At 44.1% G+C, this 18389-nt stretch overlaps 1 protein-coding gene across 1 annotated transcript in view; it reads left to right on the forward strand.

The window, feature by feature from the left end:
• The window catches only part of LOC140999356 (calmodulin-binding transcription activator 1-like), a 256093-nt gene that overhangs the window by 215585 nt on the left and 22119 nt on the right, over positions 1-18389 (forward strand). The window contains exon 6 of the mRNA XM_073469709.1: positions 8290-8361. Coding sequence (XP_073325810.1) covers positions 8290-8361 — 72 coding nt within the window. The remainder of the gene's footprint in view (positions 1-8289; positions 8362-18389) is intronic.

Here is an 18389-nt window from a genome sequence, read left to right on the forward strand (position 1 = left end):
CCGGCGGGAATTTTTTTTCTTGCTGTTTCCTTGGTAATCATATCTCCTTTCCTCTCCTCTCTTCTTTCCTCCCCAACTCTCTCATGTCTCCCCGATGTGTGCTCCTCTCTCCTATATATGTGCGCTACTCCCTCTCCCATCACCTCGTTCCCTCAATAATTTTCTCCATCCTTCTCCCCCTTCATATTTCCACACAAGTCTCTCTGTGTTGCTCACTCTCTCCCTCCGATTCCACCCATCCATCCTTTTTTCTCTCCTGCACTCAGTAGGACTTGTCATGATTTACAGTCCCTCTCAGCTCTTCCTTGCTCACACCGGAGATATTGGAAATTTGGAGTGCCTATAGATCACGGCAGGGGGAGAAGCCGTGAGCCTCCGCTAATCAGCCCTAACAGAAGTGTGGAGCATTACAAATCTGGGCTCTCTCTTACAATTAGGCAGCATGTCTGCCTGGCATAACCCACGGCAGGGAGGCTGAGCCTGTGATGTCATCTTCAACAGGTCGCCACCATGTGTGTGTGTGTGTGTGTGTGTGTGTGCGTTTTCGGGGGAAACAGTAGCTTGGATGGTTTGCTCTCATTAATGCAGAGGACGTGCTCCCCTTTTCCACACAGTGGCACTTTTATCCTTACCTCAGCTAACACAAGGGAAGGTTAATGTGCGGTCATACAGGCTCAAACAATGCCATTAAGCAGCAGCAGTCTCACCATGTGATGCTTTTATTAATAAATTATTTAAATTTTAAATTCTGGACATGCCTTGAGAACTAGTTAGGAGCCTAGCTTTTGAGGACAATGTCAGGAAAGAAAAGCTCAGTTGTCGTAGGTGCATCTGGTCCTGTAACTCTCTTCCTTTTCCTTCCCTGTTTCCATCCGCTTGAATTCATGTCCATGTTCTGTGCTGATATCCCTTTGGCCTTTTTCCAGCACATGCATTTGGGTTTGACTAAGCATGTGGAGACACCGGGTATGGGAAACACTGTCCAGACTCAGCCATTTCCCACCCACCAAAATGACAGCTAAAACCTGACCCCTGACCTCCAGTCTCTAAACTGTGGCACAATAAGCTGATTGCAGTATCCATTACCCCATCTTTTAATGGAATGAAGTGCCTATCGTGGTTGATAGCCCCAGGCTCGTAATGCAAACAGATGCCCATTACTCTTTTTGCTGCAAGACATTTTTTACATGCCTGTTCTGGACAGGAAATCTAGAGGTCAATGTAAAGGTTAGGTGATAAGGAAGTGGTGTCTTGAGATAATGACTGGTTTCCATTTGCCAATTTACCTTTTACACATATACATAACATCCATTTGTAACTTGTCATCCCTCACATTAGTATGATTTGCTGATCTCCTCACGAAGAATTTTTGACTGAAGCTATTTTGCTTTATCCAGATGCACCAAGGTCAAACACAAATTTGCAAGGCTATTTGAAAAACAGATTCTTGACTCAAGCTAATTTAATCTGTAATGCATCTCCAAAGCATAACCACTCTCTCATGTGTCGAGCAAAGGCAGTTGAGGAGAGGAGAAAGATGGGAGAAATGAAAGAACGCTGAGGGAAAGTGGAAAGAGAAGCTTTGCTACCATTGCTGCTTAGGCATCTGCTCATAGTGTGGGTACTAGAGAAACACAGTTTGACTTTTGAGAAGCTGTCAGAAGTGCTGCAAGGCTTACTGAGATTTTCTTTGTTGACAGGCATCAGTGTGTTGACTGCTGTTGTGGGCTGAGGTCAAGGCAAGGCCTCTACTGGCTCTTTGTGAAATATGAAAAATAGCCCGATGTGTTCACTCATCACCTCTCTTTTTTGTTCTGAGGGTTTCAACATTTTTGTTAGGTGTACTTAAAGTGAATGGGCCTGTACTATATTCAGAACAGATGTAGCTATAGTAACAGTGAGCAGGTCAAAGTTTTTATTTCTGTTTGTAGGTATATTCAATCGTCACTGGACTCTGTTAACTGAAATATTATAGGGTGCATAAATATCTAATAGGCAGTCTGATTTGTTTATGCAGACACAGATAGTTACATCTCTAAAGCGCATACATTTACATTTATGGCCTGCGTCCATCTTTCACTCTTCACCTCGGCTGGCTATTTATAGCTGGTCAAGGAATCAATTATCTAAAGGCAAAACTATACATGTGATATATTCACACAAGTATGGATGCATTAGTCTCTTATTATCAGATCTTTTTTATCACGATGATGTTGCTACGATGATGACGATGATGAATTTTACATATGATCTGGCTGTGACCTGATCCTGCTGAGAATTTTTTATCCAGCTTGTGTCATCGTGTGTCACTGCACTTACAGTTGTGTGCATTATGCATATTTGTGTGCTTGTGTTTGTCTCGCACACGTACAGTCACACACAGGTAAAACCGTATTTCTGTCGGCGTATGTGCATTATTTTTATATGCTGGTGTGACTTGGCAAACACTAAAGTGTGTAGCTGTGTTTGTGCCTATGCATGTTTTGTGTCCTTGTGTATAAATGTGTGTGTTGGTGTATGGTGGCATGCCGTAGGCCCCATGCCACCCTTCCATCCCATTAGCTGAGCCCAGCCCCTGCCTGTGTCTGCTTTAACCTTGGCCAGCGGGCTGGAGGAGAGGGAGAGTAATTCTAACCTTAAAAACCTGCTGATTAAAGCTAGTTTGGTGGAATTCGATTCCACTTAATGCCTTTGGCCGTGAGCCCAGCTGGCTAGCATTAGCATCAACAGACACTGTGTCTTCAGTCAGGGAGACAGACGTGCATGAGCATGTGCATGAGCTTCCTCTGGCACATGCAAAAGCGGGGCTGTAAACCCCACATCCCGTCGTCTATCTTTCCATCTCTATTTTTCTTCACTGTCCTCTGTCTCTCGTTCCACCCTCATTCCTCCCTTTACCCAATATATAACTCCTATACCCAGCTTCATCACCATAGCTCTCCACCTTAAAGTGCCTTTCCCTTTCTTTTGTCTTGCATTTGTTCTTGTCTTCCTTAGCTTCAGGAACAAGGCCAGAGAGAGTCAGGCTTTTTCGGGATGGCAGGCAGTCAGGAGTTCTTCTCTTACCGCCTCAGCCCTGTTGTTGTTTTCCTTTTGAACTTGATGTATGGCTGTGTTTACGCGTCCAGCGTGGCTAATTAATTCTCCTCTTCAGGGCCTGTTTATCAACTGTTTGTGTTTATTTTACAATGAGTACGCTATTTTTAGAGCCGGTCATTTCCATAACACATGCATTTTTCCAGAGCATCATTTGTTTTGCTTTGTTGAGGAATTTTGGTTTGTTTTTCATTTTCTCCTTCAGCTCGGGTGCAGCCTGCCAATTCATTTTGTAGCCCGCTCAGTTTTGACTGATTTAGAGGCTGCAGCTGGTCCAACGGAGAGGACCGGGGAGATAAATCTAAGCCTCTTTTGATTTATTATGTATAATGTCTCATCAACCGTTGCTTAAGTCTTCAGATGCACTGAAGAATGATACTGTTACAACTTTACAAGCAGTGGCTTATTTAAAGGGGTATGGGGAAGGAGAAGAATCTTAATTGAGAAAGCCATTGCTGGAGTAAAAAGCCACAGCCATTGTGCAAGTTACATACAGGAGCTGTGCATTTCTCTATGAATTCAAAATGCAAGTGAGACACTGTATATTATGGGCATTCTGGGCACAGTGCCACTCTACCAGACACTACAGATAATTTGATTCTCGCTGAACGATTGGGAGAGAGCAGAGCAGAGTGGCTGACTGTAAAGACAGCAGGTGAAATGCAGAGCGTTACGGTATCAGTCGAAAATGAGCTCATCCTCCAAACTGGAAGTGGCACTTTTCAGCCGTAAGTCATCTAATCACGTCTGTATAGAGCCAGAAATCGTTGGTTGATCAATAGTCATCATGGATGCTGTCAATGGCCAGGGTAGCTTGAATCTTGCATGGTCCATGAATCTCTATTGAGTATGGATTTTGCGTTCCCTCCACGGATGGGGTTTGATAGTACTGCCTGATTGGCTGCTGCGTGAGCTCTATTTATGCTGCTGTGCCCCAGGCTGAATCACCTGCCCCAGGCATCCGAGTGAACAGACATATGCAAAGATGTACACACAGAGAAGTACACATACACAAAATGCTACATTCCTCTAATGAAGCAGTGAGCCAGAACTGGCTTTACCAGGTAGATGTCCATGTCAACATCTGTATAACAGTGCAAAGCACTCACTCAATACAGCCAGTACTGAAAATTTTTATTTGACTGTAGATCATTCGTTAATAGAGTGATGATGTGTGTGAACAAATATTGGCTAAGGAAACATTATAGGGCACATGATTCACATATGAATCAATGGTAAAACTATCCTTGAAGAAGTTGGCTGGATTATGTGATAGATCGAAACTGGGTGCTGGACGGCTGGGAATAAAAATCAGGAAGAGTTTTTAACAAAATGCCCGCCCGGCATGTTGTCAATCCATGCAGACATTTCTTTGTGTGGGTGTGAGTGTGTACACGTGTGTTCTTCTCAGTTGGACTGACAATCCAAGAGACAAATGTGTGGCAGCCTCTGACAGTAAGACGTTTGCATCACTGCAGGAAAACAGCAAATTGCCAACATAAATAAGGTGCCACGCTCTGATTAGGACTGTCTTCACACATCATTATGGTCTAATGAGAGAGTTTCCCCTCTCTCTCAGTCTCACTATTACCCGTGCCAGCTTTGCCTCCACAGACTTTGCATTTTACTAACCCATCTCTTGCTGTGCCTGACACCTGTCAGCTATGATGGATGAATGTAAGTGAGGTGTCGCCAGGGTAACAGGCAGGCCAGGGGCAGCGGTGGCCTCCAGAGGCAGGACAGGTAACCGGTGGTGGCCCTGCCTTTATATCTGAAGGCTTTATTTAGGCCGAACTGTTTATCACTGGGCTGTCTGGCCTGCTTGCCCTGTGTGAACTGCGATCCTGCTCCACTCAGGACCACTTTAACACCCCAAGGGGGGGGCGTGTTCGGGCCAGGCAATAATACCCTCTCATTGGGCCAAGGCAGAGTTTCATCGCCTTGGCCACTCGCTTGAGTGACAACACCAAATGAATTTGCTGCATCAGTGTCTGACTTTGGAGGACACACGTCGCTGTAACTCTTTTTTCCTGCTGTCTGCAGTGACAGCGCATGAATACATTATGGACACGCTGCCTGTGAATATTTCTATAAACTGTGTATCATTGTTCTATCGTGGCTCATTTGCACCCCTAACACAGCAGTGAACCAATAACACATTCACATGTGTCTGAATGTGTGCATGTGCGTGTGTGTGTGCATATACACCTATGTTTTGGTTTTCATGTAAGTGAGCTCTTCAAAATTACACACTGGGAAACTGCACTTTTTATGAGAGGATATGTGTGTATGTGTGTATAATTATGGTTTAATTGCTTGCCCTGTGATGTGCTGTCATCTGTCACAGCCCAAAGACAGCAAATAATGGTTCTGCTGCCGTCACTTTGTCACCCAGACGCTCAGCATGCAGAGAGCAGCAGAAACACCAGTAACTGATATGCGTCTTGAATTACTGATAAGCACTCGAGTATGATGAGCTTTGTGTATGTGGGCGTGCTTGTGCTCTCAAAAGTATCTTGGCTAGCCTTTCTATCTCAGTCTATTATGATTGTCTGTGTATGTGCGCAAAAGTGTGTGTGTGTTAGTGTAACAGTATGTGTCTGTGCTTCTGTGAATATTTCTGTGTTTAAGAGTGGGTGTAGTTTTGTGCTTAAGAACTTATTGTTTAATTCTGTGTGTGTGTGTGTGTGTGTGTGTGTGTGTGTGTGTGTGTGTGTGTGTGTGTGTGTGTGTGTGTGTGTGCGTGGATGGGAGTGTGGTGGGAGGGTGAGGGAGCACAAGCTTTTGTGTGTGTGCAAATGTGTTTGATGCCTACTGTATATCGGCACTGACAGGTGCAACAGTTGTGTTATGCTTTAAGCTGCTTGTTTGTCTGGCACGCTGCTTTGTGTGGTTGAGAAATGGAGTAAACAGAGGGAGAGGAAAGCAGCCTGGGGGCTAATTTATTCACTCCCCAGTCGCCCTAGTCACTGAGGCCTGTTGCACTGGCCCACCTGTCAATCCTGAGGAGCACGCCATAGCCTCGTCCAACTGCACACCGCCACGCCACAGCCCACTCTCAGTGGGCCAAGTGCTTGAGGCTAGAGCAGTATTAGCCATGATATATCAATAAACTCTCTGTAATCAGAATTAACAAGACAGCAAGTTTATTTAGCACACATGCAGCATTAAAAAGAAGTCTGCCATTTTCAGTGAAAGTAAATGCAATTATGCAGCGTGCGTATCAGCATTGTTGAATTTTAAAGTCAAATATTGAACAGACAGAATGGTAGCATTTCTGTTTATAAGCACCTTTCACAAACATATTGCAACACATGAATGTAGTGAAATTCATAAACAGTTAAATGCCTTATTGCATCACAGCTGCCTAATCCCTGAAAAAAAGCACAAAGTACAGTTTATGACATAAATACTTATAAAACTGCACGGCAGAAATGTGTGTGCTGCTAGCAGTTGTGGCTGACTGTAGTAATGTGATGTTCAATGCACTGTGGGAGTGGGAGGAAGTGTCTGTCTGTTGCCAGCGTGGAGTAATGGATGGCAGAGCTATGGGAGTGGGAGGAGGCATACATCCTATTTCAGACAGCTGTAATGGATGAGAGTACAGCAAAAAATAAGAACAGGAGGAAGTCTGCATGCCTTCACTATCTCCAACTCGCACGCAGAGTTCAGTAGCATTGAAATCAGTTCACAATAGGTGTGATTGGAACAATGGAACACCTGGAGAAGCAGTCGAGGTTTATGTGACTTTTGTTGTTTGTGAATTGGTCATAGGATTGTCTGTATGTGTGAATGTGTTGGGCACACACAGCCACACATGCATGTTTGTGCATCTGTGTGATGTGTTTGTTTTTTTTTAGCAATGTAATGTGTCTCTCACTATGTGCCCAGTCTGTGCAGCTGTGCAGCGGTTCTCTGGTATAATTAATCAGACGGTTTGATGTTGGCAAATGAGTGTTTATACAGAGTGACTTCCTCTGCAGGCCCTGCTCTTTTTAACTAGGTTTTAGTTAAACAAGACGAGCACATAGCACACTTCAAGGCACCTATTTATCACATGGTCCTCCAAGCAGTGCAGCCCAATGTCCCCATGCCCCACCACCCTCCATCCCTCTTCCCTACCCCCTTCCTCACCACCTAACCATTCACATCTGCAGAGCCTGAGGAAACCTTCCTTAACTTATTGAACACAAAACTGCTGAATAATGAAGCTGTGTCAGTGTATATCTCTACATGCACACACTCTCACTGACAGTGTATGTATCACCCTGGCTGTGATTTCTCCTAAATTCTAAACAAACAGCTATCCCGAAGAAGATAGCAGTGAAGCTCAACCTCCAGACCCGCTTGTTTGATTTATTCCTGTAAGAGCCAAGCGTCCCATCTTAAGAGCAATCCACCCTACCCTCACCTCTTACAAATATTGTATCGCACAAAATCACAGCCTATTTCCTAGCCGGTGAGGTTCGGGGGAGAGAGTGCTGTAGACTCTTGCTGTAAACAAGCAAAAGCAGGCTGGCCATCCCTCTGGGTCACCTGGGAACCAGGGCTGTGGGTCTCCCAGAGAAGGATTGAGGAGGAGACAGGAGCGGAGGAGGATAAGTGGTGCCTTGCTCCTGTTCCTCGCTGCACAACGCTTTACTGCGTTTGCCTCTGCTGCCGGCTGTTGAAAAATGTCTCCTGGCCCCTCTGCCCGATACTGGGAGGCGTTATCAGCCCTGCCTAGTTCTCTCCACGGGTAACGAGCCCCCAGGCACAGTATTATCTGTTTACGATAAGGATATTAATAACACCATGCTTTAGTTATGTGCCGGGGTGCCCTGCGAGGTGATGGCAGGGGGCTGGGGTGGAGTAAGGAGCACCTGAATCATTCTGTCAGGGGTTCTCTCCAAGCAGGACAGGATATAAGTGGAAGCGGGGGAAGGAAAGGAAGTAAGGAGTCATATGGTGATGCTGGGACAGTGCTGAGGTGTTCACTGGTTAACCCCATCCACTTTCTCCTTCATGGTTTGTTTCCGAGAACAATAGCTTGACCATCTGCCAGCAGGTTCATGTGGGAGTTTCCGTAAGGAGGGAAGAGGTCAGGGGTTCAAAGGTCACAGCTGTCATGGTCAGCAAAGAGGTCAGCCTATTGTCTGTGCTTTACTGTAGTCTAATGTCCTTTTTTCTCTCTTCTGTCTCACTTTCTTACAGTGTTTGTATGGCTGCTACGTGCACTCCTCCATCATCCCCACCTTCCACCGCAGGTGCTACTGGCTGCTCCAGGTAAGAACTCCTCTTCTCCTCCTCTACAGTTCACCACACTTTCGTTTCACTCTCAGACTCTCCCAGCCTATCCACAAGAACTAGAATGAGTTGCATGATATCAGTTTCCATTTAACCGAAGCATTTTCCTTTGACAGCCGGCAGGCAGACATCAACCTATCCCCCCCACCACCACCTCCCTCTCCCTCTCTCTTTTCTCTCCCCGGCCTCCATTTCCCTTATCTTTCCCAGTTATTCTCTTTTCTGATGGCATTGCCCATACACGCCGTCCAGCACGAGGACGGTATCTCAGTCTGCTAAAAGCTTTGCCATCTCCCCTGTCTAACAGCTGCAGTGATGGGCAGTAAAAGCATGATGGAAGACGTTCCCTGTACAGTACAGTGTACTTACAGTGGGTCGCCGAGTCCGCAGGCCGAGAGTGGTTGTAAATAGTAGTCCTTTGATCACCTCCCCAATACATCTCATCATTCTTGTTTAGCATGGCAGCCATTATTGTTGGAAGGTACCTGATACGTACAACCATTCACACACAAGATATTAAGGGGTCATAAAACACACACTCACGTAGAGTAGGGGTGTGTTGAGCTGCTGCTATTTTTATCTATCTATCTATCTATCTATCTATCTATCTATCTATCTATCTATCTATCTATCTATCTATCTATCTATCTATCTATCTATCTATCTATCTATCTATCTATCTATCTGTCTACCTTCAGATAAATATACTTTGTCTCCAGTGCCTGTAGTTCAGTTTCTCGAAGTTGTATTTTTTAACATCCCTGCTGTACTAAATAGACCCAGAAGACAAATTCATTTGTAGTCTAACCAACCCCACTGACAATGTCTGTTAGCAAAAGAGGAGAGCAGACCGGTTGGGAAAAGACAAAAAGAAAAAACTGACCTAAACAATGCTTAAATAGTAATCTAAATAATTAGAGTGTTCCCACAGCAAACAAAAGCTTTCAGACTACAACTGTTTATATCTCTCACACACTGTCTGTTGGCTCTGTGTGTGTGTGTCACAGGCAGTAATGACAGAACTAGCAGACAAAAAGCATGTCTCTTCCCATCTCTTCTGACTTCAGTTAGCAAAGCCACTTGGGTTATTTTCACTTCAATATATTTTTCCAAATGATTAGAGGTACAGTATATTATTAAAAAAGTCTAAGTAATAAAAGCAAGAAAAACAATGAAATAATTATATCAGGAATATATTATTCTGATTGTGAAAACAACACAAGACACAGTGGTGTATGTTCAGAGGCAGGAATGGCAAATTATCAGAGGAAGCTCTTGTACTGTTGGGTGAAGCTGCATATTTATCTTTGATCTGCTTCCATTTGCAAACTGTCAGGGAATTCCTAGGCTGATATTCTGGAGTCTTTTTGTGATGGTATTAGGTGCTCTTATAAAGGATAGGTTCACATTATTTTCAATCTATCTATCTTAAGTTTTTCTTAATACATGCTGACATTCATATATGTACATTGAAATGGTTTCTGATTGTGGTAATCATTCCTCTTGTCCTCCTGGCCAAGAATAGATCTCTTCCTAACACCATTTCCATGTAAATGATGGAAGACAAATTCAGTCCTTGTTATATGCAAACATGCATTACAAATTTCTGTCATTCAAGTGGGAGTCTTCTGATATTATAGTTTTACTGGTTTAAATTCTCTCTTTGTTTTTTGCCACAGTCTCCTTCCTGAGCTGCAGGGTCGGGGTCATAATTGAAAGAGGGAATTTCATATTGAAGGCTACAAGTTTGGAAGACACCCACTCGATTTGACTAATTGAGACTGCTGGATCCTCATATTAGCTCCAGCTGAACTTTAAAATACATTATAGCACAGTGTGAGAAGTGTGAATTTTGTCTTCCATATCTTACATTGGTACTGTGATGGTAAAGGATCTCTTCACAGCCACCGTGGAGGGGAAGAACATTTGCAGTGACTGACAACTGTTTTTAACTTATATATGGGCACATGGATATTGTTTTAAGAAAGACTTAAAACCTAGAGTCAAGCCAAAACTACGCATGACCCAACTAGAGTGGCACTCAGTAGAGTGCATACCTCCGCCAAGGCCCAACAGTCCCCTTTAATTCAATCAAGCCTAATCCAACATCAAACTTATCACCCCTTATCACTCTAAATGTCAAACCACCCATAACTGCTTAACCATAATTAAAGATCACCAGGTCTGTTACAGCCAACTACTGTGACAACAAAATAATGCAGTTGTAATCATAATCTCTGTTTTGTGTTGGAAGAATAAAAGGTTGCTGAAATGAAAAATGTCTTTTTAGATTACATCCATGGTCATATTTTGTACCTGTTTAACAAATTACAAAAAGTAAATGTCTTTGTACTTTTAGGGCATTTTTGTGGCAGAGAATCCAGTACCGAGGTGGTTTACAGAGTTCAGCTGCTGTTAGACAGTTGCCGTTTATTTGGTTAGTCATGCAGCTAACGTTAGTGGTCCTATTAGTTGATGAAAATAGGCCCCCGGTTGCCAGCTTGGTATTGTATTCCTTGTCATCAAATTGGCAGCGGTCTCTACTGGCTACAATAACGCCAAATAATAACCTCAACAATCCACCCCTACCTGACCGTTTTTAACATGTAAATATGCAGAAGCCAGTTAGATTCCACCTTTGCTTTCATGGGGACTTTAAATAAAAAAAAGTCCAGGATCAATCCTTTTGTCTGACTCGCACCAAAAGTTAATGGGGTCTTCTTGGCTGAGACTCATCCTCCATCCAAGTTTAGAGGAAATCCTTTTACTAGTTTTTGTGTAATCCTGCTGACAAACCAACCAACCAGCAAATGGACATGGGTGAAAACATAACCTCCATCACTGATGTAATAAAACAAGGACACATGCAGACATTAAGAAACATGAGAACCTGCCGCACAGCGAGCTGGGGCCACACAGGGTCACTTGCTTTTAAAACCTACAGCCTTCATTTTCACTCTGTCTCTCTGCTAGTTTCAGGATAGAAGCACATAAACTCTCATCAAACTTTGAGGAGTTCACTGACTCTACTTTTCCTCCCTGTTACTGCAGAGCTCCAGCTAAGAACAACTGGTTAGTTGAATCTTTGGCCCTCATGTCTCCTTTTCTCACTCTGCTCAGCAGATCTCCTAACATGACTCAGAAGGCACTGGTGTGCAGCTAACATATCCACTCATTCAAAAAAAAAAAAAAAGAAGAAGAAGCCGTCTGCTGCCTTACAAAAACACTAAGTATTCCTGGAGCCCCAGATTTACATCTCTTTTCAGGCAGTTTATTGCAGACCATCTGTGCTGACAGGAAACCACAATCAAGATGACACCAGAAGTAAAAGATTACACCACTTCAGTCCATATCTCTGCACATGCAGATAGACCTTCAGCAACTCTGTCTCTTCAATTTTCAATCAGGCGACTGACAGTCTGCCCTGGATACAACAGTCTCTCTTGCTCTCTCATTCTGCCTTTCTCTCTCTCTCTTTTTCTACCTTTCTCCAGTCTCTGAACCCTCTGTCCCTGACTCCCTGTGTACCATTTGCTGTGTCCATATGAGATTTGCAGGCAGTAGTCTGTCAACAGCAGAGCAGCAAGGAGACTGGAGCTCCCAGAGCGGCAACAGGGAAAGGTCACCAGTGAGTGAAAAATGTAAATATTCAGCCATCCAGCGGCCACAGTCACGGAGAGACAGGGATGAAAATAACTCCTATTACACAGCACCGACAGGGAGGGAACACAGAGGACAGAGAGGGTAGAGACACTCTGTGAATGAGAGAGCAAGTGAGATGGACACACAACTTTTAAAAAGTTTGGATAAAAAAACACTGAAGGGAGAGCTGGAGAGAGAGATAGATTTAAAGATTTGAAATAAAAAAAAAAACACAGCAGAATAGAGAGACAGGGGACAGTGTGTATATGTGTGTATTTTGGGATATGTGTGCAAGAAAGCCAGAAAGCGAGAAAGACAGACAGAGTTGGTGAAAGGTGTTTTAGGGAGGGGGTGTTAGCCTGTGGGTGTGTGCCTCTTTATCCACTCTTTATCCACTCTTTATTGAGTCAAAGCCTGGGTAATGAGACAGGGGACGGGAATGAAGACCTGCGAGGGGGGTCCTCTCTCACTCCATTCATTTTCTTTTGTTCTTTTCACCTCTCACTCTCAATCTGCTCATCCCCGCCACGCTACCTCCACCTCTCTATGGCATTAGACCACTTTAAAATGTCTGGCCCATCCCCGCAAATGGCTGAGACTGAAGAAAAGTACCACCGCAGTTATCTGGGGTTGCAAACAATGAATCCAAATTGCTGCTGAGACAGAGAGCTGCCCAGGGCGGGCTGTGTGGTTTGTCACTCTAAAAAGTTCCCATTTCAGAGGATTTGATAAAGAAAAAAAAACGGGGGGGGGCTCTGTGTCATACCAAGGTATATTTTCAACAGAGGTGGAAGAAGTACTCAGAAAAAAAGTAATTTTTTTTTAAAGTAGTAGTACAAAAGTATTTGCACCAAAAATAAGGTTCTCGTTGTGCAGAATAGTCAATTTCAGCATGATGTTGATTATATTAGTGTTATTATTTAATCATTGATAATTTTATCGTATTAATTATTTTACATTCTACTCTATCTGCTGCACATCTTGTGAAATTCATCAATAAAGTTTTATCTCTACCTATATTACGTGTTAATCGATTTGTTACTTACATTTTGTGCTATGAATCTAACCCTGAAAAGGAACTAATGAATAAAGTCAAAGTACAACATTTCCCTCCAAAGTGTAGTTAAGTAGAATTGTGGAAAATGGATATGCTCAAGTAAAGTAAAAGTATAGTATTGAGTAAATGTACTTAGTTGCTTTCCATCACTGATTTTCAATACTGCCAACAAATAACACTCAAGTCCCCAAGTCATCATAAACGTAAGCAGAATGTATCTACTCTTGAAATGGTGTCAGTGTGCATAAACCAACACTTTAAGGCAAACCCCTATGAGTTTGGTACTACGCAGTCTTGATGCTGTCATGAGACACACACACACATAGAGGATTGTGCCTGTCCTGGTGGCACTGATTGATTCTATTGCTCCGTGTCCCCTTCTCTTGTTTAGTGCTAATCGAATGTAATTCCCTGCTTGCGCCTCTCCATCAAATCAGACAGTGGAGTTTGCGCTGGCCGGCAGGGGCACAGAGGTGGGGATAATTATGATATTAATACGGAGGGGGTCTGAGGGGAAACTTCATTTGTCCTGCTGCCTGCCACGAACGCAGAGAGGGGTCAATAGCCTCTCCCGCTTTTCCTACTTTAAAGAGGAGGAGAGAGGGATGAGATAATGAAATGACTAGTAAGGCAGGAGGGAATGCTGACGACCTTGTTTCTTCACAGCTATCACTTTCTCCCTCTTACCTTCCTCAGCTTAGGCCACTGCGCTTCTATTCTCTGTCTCACATGAATACATTATTAATATCACCATTCACTGCAGTTACATTTTTCTTATTACATTAGTCCTTCAGAGTATAATGACTTTGGAACCACTTGAATTAGTGTTATGTAGGAAAATGAGTTGTCACTGTTGTCCCTGTGATCATTCCAGCACTATTAGCCAGTATTTCAGCAATATTAATTTATGGAATAATTCAAAGGTTACTTAATTGGACAGGTAGAGTGATAACTCTGCCCGTTATCACAGTTATCACAGTGATGGCTCTGTGATTAAAGAGAGCCTTGAGGAGTGGAGGCTCTGCGGTGCTGTCCGTGGTGCTGAAAACTACTCCGCTCTAACCTCTCTAACTGTTCACCACATCAGTGTCTTTTTTTTTATTTTTACAGTTTTGGGGCTGTGTTGATTTATCAAAAATCACATAGCGCCTTGAGCTCTCACACCATTCACCTCTCATAACAAGTTCAACAATCTCCACGGATATACTACACCTGGCCAATGCTGTCAGCAGATCCTGCCCAACACATGCACTCATCACGCCACCACGTCACCAGTCAGGGCAGAGGCCTCTCTCTCTCTCTCTCTCTAGCTAATTGAATGGGAAAAGTTGAGTAGCTCTTTTGCTGCGGTGATCTGTCATAGGTCTGTGTGCAAGCAGGATACAGTAGCTACAGACCCAGAGCGGACATGCCTGCAGGCTAAAGGTAGACAGATGGATTCTTCATATCTGCCCGAGTCCTCTATTCATTCGGATCAGTTTAGTTGCCTCTGTGTTGAGCCATGGGAGACAGGTGCCGGATTCAGAGTGGCTCAGGTGATGTGTGATGACGGAGCAGAGCTGTCAGGTCCAGATTCACATCAGATACGTCCAGACTATGCAAGGCTACATAATGAATATTTCACTGAGATAAATCATGGATGAGCAGAGGCACCGTTCTGTTGATTTCACTGAGAGGGTAGAGAGACAGGAAAACCTGGGGAAGTTTTGACTGGCTGTCTACAACCTCAGGGCAAATGGAGGCAGTAGAAATATAATTGCCTTTAGCTATGCAGGCTGTTGTTTGTATCAAATGGAAATGCACCTCTACAGAGTATGAGATCAGATTTATAGCATATGAATTTGACTCTACCACCTGACGGTTCGACTCTGTCAACTGTCTCAACACTGGACTGGCAGGAGAGGGTGGCAGTATATGCAGTGGGACTTTCTCTCTGTATATCATTCAGTATGAGCACATGCTTGCCTCTGTGTGTGTGTGTGTGTGTGTGTGTGTGTGTGTGTGTGTATGTGTGCCGTTCTGTTTCTGCACTATGGTGGGAGACCATGGTGTTCTCAGCAGCATGCTGCTGCTGGCAGGCCCCCACTCTCTCTGCCATGAGGAGAACAGCTGCTTCACAAGCATGTCGGGGTGTGAGCCATGTCCCCGTGGCTCCCCTCATCTCCTTCGCTTCTCCTCCTCCTTGTGTGCAGTCACACAGATACACTGCGTCTGACATTAACCCTCTCCATCCTCTCTACTCATAAACATTCAAATATGTCCCTCTGCCTGCTATCACTTTTCTAAGCACTTCTTCTACCCTCTGTTTCCACTCAGAGAGAATATAGAGTTAGTTCTAAGTTGGTTTCTGCCCAAAACAAGGACTCTGGGGCTTCTGACCTCTAAACAAATTGAAGGTTACTCTGGTGCTTAATTAATGGCCCCTGCTGGAGCGCTCTCTCCCCATATGAAGAAACAGAGAAGTTGAGCTACACCCCAGAGGCATACAGAGCCTCCTCTCCTCCTGGCAGACTGATCTGTTTCTCAGTGCCTACGACCTTTTATCTAGGCCCGTCGCCTAGCCCACCAGCACGGCCAATTATCACAAATCCCCCGCCGCATTTGTCTTGCCATTTTCACTCTGCGGCCAAAGAGGCGTGCGTGGCCATAGACTCATGCAGCCTCCTAACCAGCCTGAACCCAGACAGAGAAACAGAGGCCCACAACAGGTATGTGGTGCTTAAATAATTCAGTTATCCTGAAAGGTTAAGGCTCTGCCAGTAAGACGAATTGACATTCATCTTGCGCCAGAGTTGTGCACCCCACTTTCAGAAGCGGCAGGCCTTAGACGTGTTTGCATTTTGTGACTTCCAAGATTGTTATTGACACCAATATTTTACATGTTACTCTGCTAGTCATGCTGTCTTTACACAGGCCAGCTCAAAAGAGCACAGTGAGCTGGCGAGTTAACCAGAGCGGGGAACAAATGTCTTAGTCCCTTGCTGATAATGTGAGTGTTGAGATTGAGATAGCTCTAATAGTGTAAGCTTGCTAAGGAGTATTGCAACAAATGCTGATCCTGATTTGATATTGTGTTGTACTTCACAAGCTATCTCTTTTGCAGCCTTTTGCTGCCTCTCCCATAACAGAGTCCCTGTGCCTGGTGTCACCAGCAAGGCTTATTTGTGTTTACTAGAGAGCAGAGGAGATAAATGACTCCACACTAAGTCTGTTCTGTGCTGTGCCAATCTCTGCATCCCTTTTCGTGTCAAGCCACAGATCTGCCCGTGTCACTATGCAGGCTCAGGCGTGATGGCAGAAGTGTGCACTCATCTCCCAGTTTCCCAGAGAACACTGGTCACAGCTAATGACCAGAACTGTCCGATTTGTCCTGCCCTGATTACTCCTCTGAGCCCCAATTAGCCGTGGATGAGGGTTGACATCCCGACACGATCACTTGGACGTGTCATAGAGGGAGAGAAGAGACAGGAAAGGAAAGGATGGAGGTAAGGAGAAGACAGAGAGAGACAGAGGAGAAGAGCAAAGGGGAGTCAGTATGAAAGCCGTAGTAATATAAGGCCAGAGTCATTCGCTCTGCATTCAGTCAGATATCGATCTCAATTCCACTTTAACCAGCTACCACTCATCAACATACAAACCAACTGCTTTGATTGCAATTTCTATAATTGGCAATTTTCATTGTAAAAAATCTGTCTATCTGAGGGTGTTAGCTGCATCTGGTCGGAGACGAGCTGATTTCTCTGTGGGTTAAGGATTAAGAGACTAAAGACTGTTTTTTGGAAAAGATATAAGATAAAAATGAAGCATTGTGCCAATGTGGTGGAGTCAATTTACAAGTTGAATCAAACAGTGAAGTTCTGCGAGCCCCAAAGGTATTTTATTATGGATAAAAACAATACCATTTGTTTCCCTAATTATCAATAACAATCTCTGATATGAACATTGTTTTCATCTGTTTCCTCCCTCATATCCCCATATTTTTCTTTTCCTTTCACTCCAGCCTTTTGTTCTGACCCCAACCCCCATCTCTGTCTTTATTTCTGTGTGCCACTGTGTCTCCCCAGGATTGCTGAGCTTTCTCCCCTCTGCAAGTTTTGAGAGAAAATCTCTCTCTTTTTTTAGGCTTGCTCTCATTCTCTCTCAGTAGGGGGCAGTGGAAAAGTAACTACAAGGGCACATAAAGCCTTCAGAGTCAAACCAGACTTCTTTTAGTCTTTTTTGATCTGGATAGATGTCATATTGAACACACATGCACACACACCCTTCAGTGGGATGGCTCTGCTATCTCTGTCTGCACCCCCATCTCAAAACTCACCCACGCAAACCTGAGAAGACACAGAGATTGAGAGGAGGAGGAGGAGGAGGAGGAGGAGGAGGCAAGAGAAAGCAAAATGTGGAAGGGTAGGAAAGGAGGAATGGCAGGAGGGAAGGAAACAAGAGGTGGGAGGGGTGGAGGTGCTTTGAGAATGGGGGATTAGAGTTAGAAGATTAGAGGTAGAAGATGATATCATTTGGTAGAGATGAGCAGGAGCAAACGAGCAGTGCAAATCACCCGACGTTAACGAGCTGCCTCGTAAATTACTGCAGCCGAGTGTATGCTTGAAGCTGGATCTGGATAGGACTGCACAGTGCAAGGGAGGCATAATGCTTGTCTTAATATTATTTACTTCCCCCTCCTGTGACAGTATCAGGGGATGCATCTCTTATAAATAGTGGGAGGTTTTAGTCAGCCTGAGTGCCCCCGGTGTGGCCCATCCTCACCCTCATACTGTCTGCAAAGGATAGCCTCCCCTCCTTTCACACCCCAACAGGGGAGAGCTCAAATACAACAAACAAAACAAAACATAAAAGAAAGTTGACTTCCTTGGATAACTGAGGTTTAACAGGCTGTTCCTCAATTCCTGGTAGTGTTTACAATGTTTACGTCCTAATGCAGAAACTGCAGCAAACCAGGACTATTGAGGTATTTAATTATCTTAAAATGTTTTTCAATGAAATGCAGTTTTAGTTTTCTAAAATTCTTTAAACCATTTAGGCAAATCCAGCAAGGATTACAGCAGTTCACTGTGCACAAACCAGCATGTTTCAGACTGTTCTCCAGGGGGGGCAGCCCAAGAGAGAGTGAGAGAGAGACAGAGTCAGGGAAATGGATGGCAGAGAGTTGAAGTCTCTCTCTTCTTGTGCTCTTAGGCAGTGAGGGAGGGTGGGGCGGACGGGGGGAAATATACATTTCTATTTTAGCCAGAAGCCCAGCAGCAGGAGAATGACTTTCATTGGCTGAATTCTAAATATTACATGACTTCCTGAT

Source organism: Pagrus major, chromosome 7 (genome assembly GCF_040436345.1).
Source record: "Pagrus major chromosome 7, Pma_NU_1.0".
In the NCBI taxonomy this organism is placed as follows: domain Eukaryota; kingdom Metazoa; phylum Chordata; class Actinopteri; order Spariformes; family Sparidae; genus Pagrus; species Pagrus major.